This window comes from Accipiter gentilis, chromosome 22, assembly GCF_929443795.1.
Source record: "Accipiter gentilis chromosome 22, bAccGen1.1, whole genome shotgun sequence".
NCBI classification, from domain to species: Eukaryota; Metazoa; Chordata; class Aves; order Accipitriformes; family Accipitridae; genus Astur; species Astur gentilis.
In genome coordinates this window covers 16,410,900-16,423,802 of record NC_064901.1, presented here as the reverse complement: position 1 = coordinate 16,423,802, position 12,903 = coordinate 16,410,900, and the positions used below count along the sequence as shown (strand labels likewise).

Below are 12,903 nucleotides of genomic sequence, written 5' to 3'. Positions count from 1 at the left end.
TATGCCTTCAGATGGCAGCACTTAAGGGAATGTTCCTGCCAAAATAAAGTTAAAAGTGGCCTGCGTGCAGCCAATCAAAATTTTCAAGGTCATACGTCTGACAATAGGGGCTTTATTGTTAGTCTATTGAATCCCGCCCCCTTCAGGATGGTCACAGCCTGCCTCTTTGGAGGTGATTCTCCCTTCCCCTGCCACTGCCCTGCTATGGTTTGGAGAAAAGGCAGACTGATCTTGGCAGGTGTGCAAGCCTTATCGTACGGAATGAGGACTGAGTATGTTTGTCTGGATCACCTGGCAGGTCTGAGTGACTGTCAGAGGATAACCGAAAGAAACGCCATTCGGGAAGAAGAGCAGACGCTCCTGTCCACCAAGCCGTGGAGCTTTGCCCCTTGTTAATAGGATGAGCAGACAGACTTTTTTTTTTTTGTCATAGGTATTAATTTTCTCCCCCAAAGTCTCTGATGGCTGTACCTATGAATTGGATCCTGCTGAGCAATACTTTGTTCCTGAATTACTTATGAATGGAAGCAGCAAAGTGGAGGGTGTTTCCAGCTACTGTGTTTCAAACTATGCCATCGCTTGAAAGATACCAGTGTTTTGGATGTTTTCGTTAGGAACCCGAGAAGAGACCGCTTTAGGTGGTCAGGCATGGACTGTTGGTGCGCCTGAGCTAGCCAAAAAGTAGGTATTTGTGTTTGGCCAGGCAGGAACGCTCCAAGAAAGAGCAAGCCAGTGAGGAATAATTAGTGTCATATTAGCATTTTGCTACTACGGGAGACACATTTAGGAACCTGAGCGGGGATCTAGATGAGCCCTTGGTAGAAAAGTCTTAACTGCCAGTTTATTTGGTGGCATGCATTGCTCAATCTCTTCTGCTGCACCTGTTTCTATGTACTTGTATCACTTTGATGGAGAAGCTCTAGTTGGTGATTAGGGTGTTCATCCTGGATCTGAAAGGCTGAAGTTCAAATCCCTGCTACCAGTTTGCCAAAGCAGAAAGAGGAACTCTGCTTGTCAGTGCTTCGGGGACATGCTACAGCTGTTAGGCAATCGGCCGTTCTGGGGGGGCTTGGGGTGCGTGTTACCTGCAGCCTGATTCTCTGAAAAAAGGCAGATGCCTTGGCTTAGGCAAAACCGATATGTCAACTGGAGTGCGTTTTCAAAGGATGCACTGAACGTCTGTTTTCCCTCTGTAATGCTGGACGTCATGACAGGGCTAGTCTCTTCTTTGGAGAGAAAGACTGGTAGAAGTCCACAGAAGACAGCAAGGATCCTTTCCAACAAGGAGAAGGAGGTGTTAATGTTTCCTGGTCTGAGCAGGGCCTAGCCACAGCATTACTCCACATCTGAGAAATCATTCAACAGCCCAATTTATTATTACTGGTCTAAGTTACATCTTTCCTGCAAGATGAAGGGTGGAGAGCCCTGAGGCCATATTGCTGACCCTACTGGGCCTGCCAGGACCAAGCTGGTTCCAGACCTAAAGCATCTGCACTGTGCTTCTGACATCTCCTGGTGAACTGGGTTGTAGGGTATTTATCTTCCTACGGTTCTTTTCAAGTGACCTGAATCCTCTTTGACAGGAAGCCTACTTCCTAACACACTCTGAAGGCTTGGCTGAGGGCTTACAAAGCACATAGGTGCGCAGGGTCTGAAACATGCTCAGCTGAGGATGTTAACAGCCTCCTAGATATTAGCAGAGGAAAACATGTTGGACCATTCAATAGTCTGTCCTGCACAGGCACATTAAGGCTTTCTTGGTATCTGGCTTTCAGTCATACACATGTTTTCTTGTGCTTTCTTACTGCTAGGAAACTTCTAAACGCTTAGCCAAAGTCTCTTCTTTTTAAGCTGAGTATGTTACTCCTACTCGAATCCTTTCTTATCATTCTTAAGAAGACTTTTCCCATCATTCATGTCAGCCCTTCAAATGTTTGCAAATTTGTCATCTGTAGTCATTGCTTTGCCAAGCTGTTAACTCTTCTGAATTAATTCTCTTATAAGTCAGTCTCGCCATTTCCCTGATCGTTTTGCTGCTGTTCTTTTTGAATACCTCTCAATTTGTCATTGTGAATGCATCTAAAGCAAAGGCATTATCACTTTACTAAGTTTATAACACATCCAAGTTTCTCAGGCACGTTCCCTGAGTAAATACACTTCAGTGTAATCCTGCAATTGGACGCTTTTTTTTTTCTGGCTTCATGTACTTGAGATTAAGACTGTAAGTGAAGGTTGTCAAAACTAAGGAGGTACAACATGTGAAGTGGTGTGCAACAGCATGGGTAGTCCTTCTGCAGGGCTGCTTATGAGACCACCGTCTCGGACAGGCTCTCGGCACTGGCACATGCTGCACCCACATCGCACAAGTCCCCCTCAGCGATTTCTGTTTGATGCCCCCAGTCCCACCCCAGCCCCTTCAGCTGACTCCTTCGGGCAGAGTCAGGACTGAGGTTAAGGGAAGCAGGTGGAGCTTTGAAAAATGGGATATTGCTTCTCATATGGCACAAACAATCTACTGCAAATACCATGTTGTGTACACAGACACCCAAGCTAGGCCGTTAGTGTCGTGACTGGCGTGACAAACCCTTGGGCTGGTAGATTAACTTCTGCTGGCCTCTGTGTAAACTTGCAAACAGGGATGTTCATTCTGCAGGGACAGAAAATGGTTGCTTGACTTACCCAGCTAGTTGCCCTATCTCTCCATTGGTAAGGCAGGTTCTCACTCAAGCTCTGAAACATAGATTGGATGAGTGTTTACTGTCTCCAACAAGAGTCAACTGTATTTACTGCAAAGCATGCTGGATCAGCTACCTTCTAAATAGCAGGCTACAAATGTGTACAGCTTGAGGCAAAAGATACACAGTGGTAAACTTCCTCCCAGATGTGGCTGCAGGAAGGAGGCTCTGCTCAGGAGAATGCCTGTTGTCAGTGCAACGTGGCAGAAAGTGGAACAGTAATGGAGAAAGCAGAAACTTATAAAAGACTTCAAGTAATACCAGTATATTGAGCCAGGACTGTGCCTGCCCTTTTGTAGGATGAGGTTGTAAGTGGAATCACTGAAGGTTTCCCTAACTCTTGTTTGTTATTTTAAATTAAAAACATTTAATTAAAAATATTCTGAATACACCCAAAAGTTAACTGCTGAAATGCATACCGTTTCCTTTCTGCAGCTTGATTGATATTTTCTTCTGTCCTGCTATTTGTCCAGTAAAATCACATTGCGTCACAACATTGAGGCATAAGTAGATTTTCAACTCTCCCTCAGCAGGAGCATCAGTTTTTAATCCACATACAGCGTTTTAGAAGCCACTGTGAAGTAAGCTCTTTATGCTTCATGATTGCAAAGATTTCAGTGTTGGCTCATGCATCAGGCAATTCAGAAGCATATTATAATGTCTGAAAAGCCATGGCAACCTCCAAAGAAATTTCTGTGAAAAGACAGCTAAGGAATGTATTTAGCCCAACCTGAGAGGAAAAGATCGTTTACAGAGCAGAACCTGGCTGAAATGGAAGAGCTGCTGAGACAGAGTTGGCTGTCGCAGTCCTACAGAGGCTTGGGCTGTTGTTCCTCTCAAGGGCGCAGTTGAGCATCTTGCCTTGCGTGCGTCTCTTCTCTTGGCATTTGTGAGTTCGCATGAGGGAATGAGGGAATTTGTTTAGCGGTATAAGTTGTAAATGTCAGGCTGTCATCTCCCAGAAAATTCCCGGGCTGTTAGAGTGTATCAACCTGAAGGGTGGAGAATTGTTCTCAGCACCAGCTCCTTTCATTCAAAATGCAGCAGAGTGGAGTCAGTTGCACACCAAGAGATGCCTTGTCTTTTTCTTCTTTCCGTAATGTGACTCTGCTCCTCAGATTTCTATTCTCCAGCCAGTTCTCCTGTCCCAGCCCAAGTCTGAAGTGTCCCAGCCCAAGTCTGAAGTGGGGTCCTTGTATAACCCTGCATCCCTGCTTCATCAGAGCTCCATCAAGCTCTCTGGCTGCATTGAAGCTGCAGATTTCTCAGTACTTGGATGGTGTCCTGGAAGAAAACCTGTAGTTCCTCAAGCTTTGATCAGTTCTGCCGGTTGGGTTGTTTGTAAACAGGCCAATGCCCACACTCTGGGAACTGTTTTTCTTGAGACTTACAAGTTATTGCCTATTGCAACTGGAGGCCGAGCCTGTCTGTAAACAGAGACCTGCTTACTGCAGTGTTTTGTTTCTTTATCTGGCATTTTAAGTGAAAGTTAGCATAGCTGACTAAAGCAGGCGCTTTTGGCTAATTGGGTTTGGAATGACCTGACGGGCTGTCACGCCCCGGTCCATGACTTGCAGACTGATAGCTTTTGCCAACAGTGAAGAGAACCTGACATAAGAGGTGATCCTCCAGCCAGGAAAAGTCACAGTCTGCGTGCGCTGGAGTGAGGGCTCCCCCAGATTTTTCCCAGGTATGAAGTACCAAAGACAGGTCTGTGTTATCACCCCTCTTCTCAATACTCTGCTAAGCTGCTTTTTTAGTTGCTGTTCTGCCCACATGCATTTAAATCCTTTCCTGCTTAATCAGTATTCACAGTATATTAGGTAAATAGCGTTTTAGGCTTGGTGACTATACAAGCCTTGGACCTCTGGAGAACTGAGTGTAAGAGACACAGGTCACACCGAAATGAGCTTGGGTCTTGTCCAATTGCTAAAGAAAACTTACTAATAGCAGCCATGCTGGATAATTTGATGTCATCCCGCATGATAGTGAGTTTTTATTACTCAAGCTCCAGGCCAGAAGGGGTGAAGAGCAGAAGGACTGAGACATATTGGCAGAACTGTTCGCATGCCTAGGGCTGTGGAACAGAAGTGAGCACTACTGCAACATGACTGAAGCCCCTTGGCAAAGATCTGCAGGAAGAACCCTGTCCTGCGTGTCTGTAGTTGAGGTAATGCTTCCTTCACCCCTGCAGGCGTTACTCAGTGAATAAAGTCTGATCTGTTTTGGGCTTTCTCCTTCCACCTCTGTGGGCCGAAGATTCTGGATCCTGGTTTAGAAAAATGTATTGGGGGAAACTGAAACTCTTCTGAAGTTGCTGACCATATAGGGCTGGGATTTTACTTGCTGGTTTCTTGAAGTGATATTCTTTAGCTTTCCCCTCTAGTTTTGTCTTTTCTGCTCTCATATTTCACATCTGGATCAAGGCATCTCAGAAAATAAATCTCAGAAAATAATGCCGAGATATTACTTTTGTGTTCCCTGGCTGCATCATCCCTGCATGAATCTGATGTTGCCTTTAATACCGGCTTTTGTGTTGAGCTTTAACATTGCAGAGAATTTTCCTGGTGTTTGAGATATGACCGATCAGTGCATTTATTAGTAGACACACTCCTCTGCACGTTTTCGTGAGGCTGCCCGGGTAAGTTGACCACAGGGGCCAAGCACTGCTGAGCCCAGGATAAAGCCTCTGGGAAAAGGCTTTACGCAGTGTATAAAGGCAGAGATGTGACTCCTTTCATGGAGCACACTAGTTAGCGGCTGGAGCCCTGGGTGTCCTCCACCTGGATTTGTTGAGCCAAGGGTCTTTTCTGCGTTGAGCCAGCTTCCCCATCCTACAGAGAGGAGACACCTCTGCAAGGAGAGCTGGGTGCTACAGTGTGTGACTTGGCCCTCAAAGATGAAAGGGTTAAAATCAAGCCTAGGTGGAAGGACAGTCTGTTGTTGGACTTGTGTTGGCCGGAGTGCTCCATGAAGACTAGCAGAGGATGAGGTGATTTGGCCATTTCCTTCAGTCCCTTAACATGCTCCTTGCTCAGTAGCAATGTCAGAATATCATCTGTATCTCTTGTCCTCCTTTACTGTTTTTTTTTACTTCTTCCTAGAAGCAAAGCTTTCCCAGTGGATTCACAGAGAAAAGGAAGTAATTCTACTGAATTATAGGCAGATGGTGCTTTGAGAGGAGATATGGTTAAGTTAGTTACTGGTTTATCATCTGCACCCATCCGTGGTAAAGGTGTCTTGTTCAAAGCAGCGTGTTTTCATACGTGGACAGCAGAGCAACCAGACTAGGTCAAAGCAAAGCTCTGTCTAGCCTGGTATCCTGGCTCAGCTGATGATTGCCTGTGATGATACCTAGTGAAGAGTAGAAGAGCACGGCGAGGATCTATGACACGGAGTACTTGGAGTTTGCAACTATTTGCCAGAACCAGATTTATTTAGCAACTCCCAGTGGATTTCTTTTCTATATGTTCATACAGATCATAAGAAAGGATGGGTTAGTGTCTGTTCGGTAGTGGATGGATCTGGTGGAGTGGAATATCCAGTCTGTACTGGAGTGATATATGGAATATTGCTTAGCGTGTTGTCTGCTCAGAGAAAGTAATATCTGAGATATTCACAGAGGTGGTCTTGTCTCCAGCCTCTAGGGAGCTGGTTAGTTAAGCTGCTCAGCACAGTGATGCAGGAAGGACTTTGGAGACACACCATGGAAAACAATGGTCTGAAGTAGGGAGGTAAAAAGAAAGTTAGTGACAGAAACTTCAGCGTTATAGTATGATATTAATTGATGGTAGAAGTTAGTGGTTACATGGATGGGTCTCTTCTATCTGGAAACCTATATTTCTGGTAGGAGTTCCCCAGAACTCCTGCTCTGAAAAGTCCCAGGATGACATAAGCCACTAGTATCACACCATCTGCTTCTCCATCCTAGACCTACCAGAAGCATATCAATACAATGAAGCTTTTAAGCTTCTTTCCTTTCTGGAAAGTTAGGGCATGGTTCACTGTCCGAGTGGGACTTTCACTTCTACCTTTGTGCGAAAGACAGATAAATGAAGTGAATACACAACAACTGACTCAGAGTATCTGCCAGAATCTAAACTATCTCACCAGATACTCTGCTCTCTGAACCAAACAACTGGGAAATCAGGGAAGACTTGAATAAAAACTGGAAAATTTCAAATTCGACTACATCAGGGACCAGCATTAAAAACTCTTAACTGATACACTACAAACTATAAATGCAAAGAGGTTCCTCTGTGGGTTTGAATTTTGAGTCCTGAGCTATCCGCTGCTTTTGTGAAGCGACTACACTCTGGTTAGCTTTCCTCCCTCCCTCTCTTAGGTTCTGAGCTCTTCTCTGTCTCTGGAAATGAGACAGAATGCTCCAAGTCTCTCTGTGTAGGGTTTACGGCATGATTTTGCAGGCAGTATGCAATGCAGGCATGAATCACAACTCCCTTTTAAGACACTGCTGTATCTGATTCCCTGGCTCTTTCATCTGACTCAGAACAAGCTGCAGATTTTTGTTTTTAGTCTAAGCAATAGCCAATTTAGTTCAGAGATGAGTATTTGCTGACTGTCGCTGCTGTTCTTCAGGATTGCGAACCCCTTGGAAAACGAGCCCAGCTCGTGCATGTGTGTACAGACCTGGTTTCAAATCTGTCTTGGATTCTTTCTTCCAGCTCAGCAAGTGACTGACATGTTCACTTTAGCATAGCTTCCTCCCGAGACAAGCCGTGGGCTGTGCCAAAGTGCCATGAGGCGTTCGCTGCGTGTTCAGTCGCACACCAGAGGCAGATTCTGCAGCACCCTGGAGACGGGGGTGAGATGAGGACAGTAGCAGCCATGATTCAGAGCTGCTTTGCATTTTGGTCTTGCTAGTAGGTCGTACTGGAAGTATTTATTTGCAGTGAACCAAGATGCAAATGAGATCCCACTTCAATAACACAAAAGTGTTATTGAAGTTATTTGAAAGAAAGTACTAAACCAGTGTAGCTGCTGTTCAGTTCAAATTCAGGTATGGCTGAGGTTGTTGCAGTTCAGTCCGTAATAGTCCATTAAAGGAATTCATGCCAAAAAATACACCATTTAAATACGGAAGTGTCCACGTGACAGTTGTAATCCTGCAACACCTGCCATCAGCCAGAGAAGCACTTTTGCTCCTCTCTCTGTTATCTCTGGTGGAGCCTCCTCATCACTTGTGTTTCCAGAGCTGTCCTGCAGCCTGGCTCTCGGCTCCTGGAGTTGGGCAGGGTGGGTCTGGCGGGCTGCGGCTCTGTTCTGGGAACAAGAGTGGTTGGGGGACAGGGCGAGCTTGTGATCTGACAGTGCTCTGCACATATGAGGTGATCAGGTCTCAGTGCATTACTCTCATGTTAATCAAGGAGAGGGGTTTGGTTTTTTCCTGCTTGTTTGCTTATTTGTTGTTTGGATCCAACATAAAGTTTAACATGGAAGAAGAAAAAGCTATAGCTGAAAGCGGCTTTGTGTTTAACTGTCTTGTTTAAAATACAAAGCCTGATGCAGACCAGCCTCTGCAGATAGCCCTGACTTTGATAACCGGCAGGAGCATTTCTAATTTAAAAAGTCTCCCTTCTCTTCCTATTAGTTACTCCTCTAAGCAAAGCAGCTGGCGTGACCTGGGCATGTTGTGCTTGTATTGTTGCTGTGAGACAATAGCTCAGCCCGAGGGAAGAAGACAACCTACTTACCATGTCCTCTGGGAGTTGTTACAGTGGCACTCTAGAAGCCAGTTTTTCTCTGAAGCTTACTGAGACTATCTGAGGAGTTAACCCATGAGATTTGGGAGATCAAAGAACTGAACTGAGGGCTAAGTGTCCATGGGAGGCAGGCTTTGGTCTCCTCAGCAGATGTGGCTTGTGTCATATGGGCTCCTGTACGAAGCCTCCACTTCTGTGTCTTCTTCCCCAGTGAGAGCAGGGATATTCCTGCTGCAGAGGACAGGGCAACAGAGAACTGTGGAGAAGAGCAGCAAAAGGCAAGGGCACATCGTGTCCCTAAATACCAGGCAAGGCGTTCAACAGAGGGTTCACCGCTAATGCGCTGTCTCAGCTGGCGGAGGTTGAGAGCTACCTGACCTAGCTCCAGTCCAGTGCTCTGATGTATTCTAAAACCAAGAGTTTGCATGATTCAAGTGAAGAGGTAAATGGAGGTTACACAAGGTTTGAAGAGAGCAGTGGGCAGGGGCCCAGCTGGGGTCAGGTGGTTTGCTGCCCTCCTGCAGTAATACATCATTTGTGATACCAAAACTCGCAAAGAACAAGAAGCCTTACAGCATTTTCTAGAGGGAAAGGGAATTGCTGTGCTGCCAGAGGCAAGCATTTCTGGGGACATGGTTTAAAGACTGGCCATACATTAAGTCAGGCTTGGGACTGCACTTTTTGTATCAAAGCTACTGTGTTTTTCCACAGTAGCAGTGGTCTTGCAGAAAGCATTTCCAGGTGATTTACACAGCTACTGCAGTCATCAAAAATACATAAGCAAGCAGTGTGAGGAAGGTAGATGGAGTATGCCAGACCTCTGGTTACCTGACAGCAGAGGGCTTCTTACTCATACCGTGGCAGCTCAGTGATGTTAGACACCAGGGAAGGTGCCGTTTATTCTGGCTCCACCAGAAGCAGCTACCGGACCCAAAAGAGAATTTTAGCTTAATGAACCTGTCGTGTCCTTGTACAGGGACAAGCGAACAACACTCACTTTCCTTGCAGTGCTTGATTAAAAGAAGAATTTAGTTGCTCTGAGTTACTAGAGATGCATCTTCACTGCGCAGTAACTGCAGGTGAACTGCAAATATAGGAGGCATGGGCAGTTTCCACTCAGTGCCTGAAAACATAATTTCTGTAGCAGCACAGCTCTGCAGCTAACCTAATAAATACTGGTGCTGAGCAGCGCTAATTATCTCCAATGCAGCACTGCCCTGGCATGGCTGTATGGCTTCCCGCTCCAGAATTAGTTTAGCTTGGACTTGTTTGGGTGTCTGCACTGTCCTTCACGGTATGGTGGAAACAGGCCCCGAGCAGTGCTTGGTGCAGGAGCATCGCATGCATGCACCAGACTGCAGTATTACTCTGCTCTTAATGTAATGGGCAAGTGCTGGACTCCGGAGCAGTGAAGGCACTTAACAGCTCCGCTTGAAAATTTGTCTTTGACTTGGGTGAAGTTGTGGTCACCTCGGACCTAATTTTGGAGCAGCAAGCCTTTGACTCTTCCGAAAACAGTGCCTGATAGTATATGGTACCTCTGAGCAAAACGTTGACTAGCATGCTCCGAGTTTCTTTTCTTTCTATAAAGCAGTTGCCAATGTCATGTAGATAATTACTAAATGGTGCTCCTCTGACCCATGGGGCGAACGGACCTCTGTCTCTATGATCTCATTGCCTAAAACCAATTCAATAAAAAATAGATGTCGGGAGGTGATGTAAAAAGGTGTGTGGAAAATATCTGGGGATTCTCTAACTCAAGATTTTGAAGACAAGTGCATTGGTAAAACTGGCTCAGTGTCAGCTATTTAAGTGAGAAGACAGATAAATAATCACACATCCTGTAGCAGCTAGGTTTATGCAGGTTCAGGTCCAGTTATATCTTAATACAGGTTAATGCCTTATGTGGAGAGGATTAAATGAGCATTTTTTTGGAGACCTGATCCCAGCCAGCTGTATAAACACAGTGCCCACTTCTGTTGGTCTGTAAGGAGTCTCAATTTGTTTGTCTCAAGATAATTTCAAAATCACTCTTGTCCTTAAGAGAAGTTGCCCTGAGGACGGGAGATGGGGGATATACCCTAGATCAAGATTGTGTGTTTCTTTTCCACTAATGCTTCCAAATGTGGCTTTTCTCTTACTGTAGTACTGGATAAATGAATACACCTCCACCTTGGGGATTGGTGTCTTCCACTCTGGCATCGAGATCTACGGCAGAGGTATGAAGTATTTCCTTTTCGCTACCCGTACAACATGAGTATAACTGTATGGCTAGTCTGATATGGAAAAGCACCCCAAACTTACAGCTTTTGGCAAGGAATGTTTTGAGGAATGAAAAACTCAGCCAGTTCCCTGTTTACAGCCTATCGTGGAGTCCTGCAGGAACTTGGGCAGTTCTGTCATGAACCATGTAGCCCTTCTTATTTTCAGGATGTAACTGCAGCCTCTAGAGCTTGTGCAGGTGTGTAGCAGGATGGCAGATAGGAGGGACCAAGCGATGTTGGAAAGCCGTTCTCCAGGAAAGGAGGGGGAGAGAGAATGGGAGAAATGGGGCAGGAGAAGAGAGGTAGATCAGTGGTTGTCTTGAGACCTGCATACGCGTGTCTGTGCTAATTCTCTGTCAGGGTAACTCTATTTTGCAGTAGTTCTTTGTGAATGTCTAAGGACTAAAAAGCTTGGAATCTAGATTTCCAGATCTTGGAAACTCTCCTTTTGAAACAGCAGAGTTACAAGGAAAAGAAAATGTCTTGTAAGACTTTTGAAATGGTCTGGATGGGGTTGAAGCTGATTAGAGCACCCACTGCAAAAGACGCAGTCAAGGCATCTGGGAAAACAGCTGTAGCGCAGTGAAGGACAGACTAGCAACACAGACTTTGTTTCCTTCTTCAGCATTAAATGGGAATGGCTCGGGCTACTCACTCATGGTACTTTTAGCCAGTGCCATGCAGTAGACAAAACCCCTGGGGTGCCACGTTCCATCTCGAGCCCAGAAGCTTTCACAGGCCACGCGAGATGGCCCGTATGACGCTGTGAGGTCCCCGGGCTGTGTTTCGCGGGCCATGCGAGATGGCCTGGGTGACATGGAGGGACCTGCTGCCTTGACCTGCGTGCTGAGGCAGCGGAGGGCAATCAGCTTGCCTTCCTGCAAAGAACTCCCACTCGCTGCCTGTAAATCCCTCTGGAAGATGATTTGATTCGTCCCTACTCTAGGAAAGACTTCTTCCAGCTCAGTACCACCACTGACAGCCTCTCATAGTTTATCTAGATGCCTCCACAGCACAACTTTCCACTGAGAGGAAGCCACCTGGACGGGCAGAGAGACAGACTCGGAGAGTTTTCCTGGCCCTGTGGGAAAGCAGTAGTGTTAGCACGGAAGGTGGCTGTGAGGGCATCCTCAGGCTAATAGGTAACCGGACAGAGAAAATGGCTTTCAGAATCTGGCTGAAATGGGTTTTGGCAATAGCCCAGCCTCTGGTGCTGACACTGAGCGGTGCAGACAGCTGCCATAGACTTTTTCCTGACATTGCATTCATTCAATTACTCACAGTCTGTTTCTTTCCTTATCAGAGTTTGCCTATGGAGGGCATCCCTACCCTTTCAGTGGGATTTTCGAGATCACACCTGGCAGTGCGGTAGAACTTGGCGAGACCTTTAAATTCAAGTAAGAGTCCTTTTCTACATCTTCCACTCTGGCCCTGGTAGCCATCAGTGTAGGGGGAGCAGGGAAGTCCTGTCCTCTGGATCCCCCTTTCCTTCTCCTCATAAGTGCCCTCACTGCATCCTTTACATGACCCCGGTTGAAAGGCAGCCCTGCAGAGATTTTGGAGGTGGATAAAAGAGTGCGTACACCAAACAGGGAAGAGTGCTGAACTGTGTTTGGCAGGTTTTAAAAGCATACTTACAAATGAATGCAGTTCTTTTTTCCCATTTTCTTTGTTTTCTGTGCTCCCAGTTTCACCTGTCAGCAAGAATGGGAGTAACTGTGTGTTACACCGAGCCAATGCGCAGGGGTAAAACAAAACCTAGTCTTTTTATGAGTATCGCCTATTTGTGGATATTGCACAGAGTACCTGAAGTCATCTCCTGTGTTTATTGCTACTCTGTCACAATGGACAGACCAGCTGCTAGAGGAGTCCGAGGAGATGCTGCATTAATGTGGTGTTCAAGGTGCTCAGACTGTGGGGCTGTGGGTCAAGGAACTGCCGTGGCAGGTGAGGCTTGACCTTCCCAGACCGCCAGTTGATGTTGAGGGTCGTTGGAGGCTTTTAGAAGAACGAGCACTATTGAGTGAACACTGGGATAAGCAATAGGTTTCTGCGTAAAGTTTTCAGTGTGCTCCTTCCTGGCCCACCCCATGGAAACCCTCTCAATGATGAAAAAAGCATCTCTTCTGTCCTACTGGAAATTTCTGTTGTGGGATGATGGGGAGAGTGGAAGCAGGCACC

At 46.1% G+C, this 12,903-nt stretch overlaps 1 protein-coding gene across 3 annotated transcripts in view; it reads left to right on the top strand.

The window, feature by feature from the left end:
* The window catches only part of LOC126049160 (deubiquitinase DESI2-like), a 98,571-nt gene that overhangs the window by 63,828 nt on the left and 21,840 nt on the right, over window positions 1–12,903 (top strand). For 2 of the 3 annotated variants that reach the window (XM_049825056.1, XM_049825055.1), the window contains exons 3-4: window positions 10,605–10,677; window positions 12,026–12,119. In XM_049825056.1, coding sequence (XP_049681013.1) covers window positions 10,605–10,677; window positions 12,026–12,119 — 167 coding nt within the window. Of the gene's footprint in view, window positions 1–4,558; window positions 4,906–10,604; window positions 10,678–12,025; window positions 12,120–12,903 lie in introns of those variants that run through there. The other variant, XM_049825057.1, reaches the window with a different exon arrangement.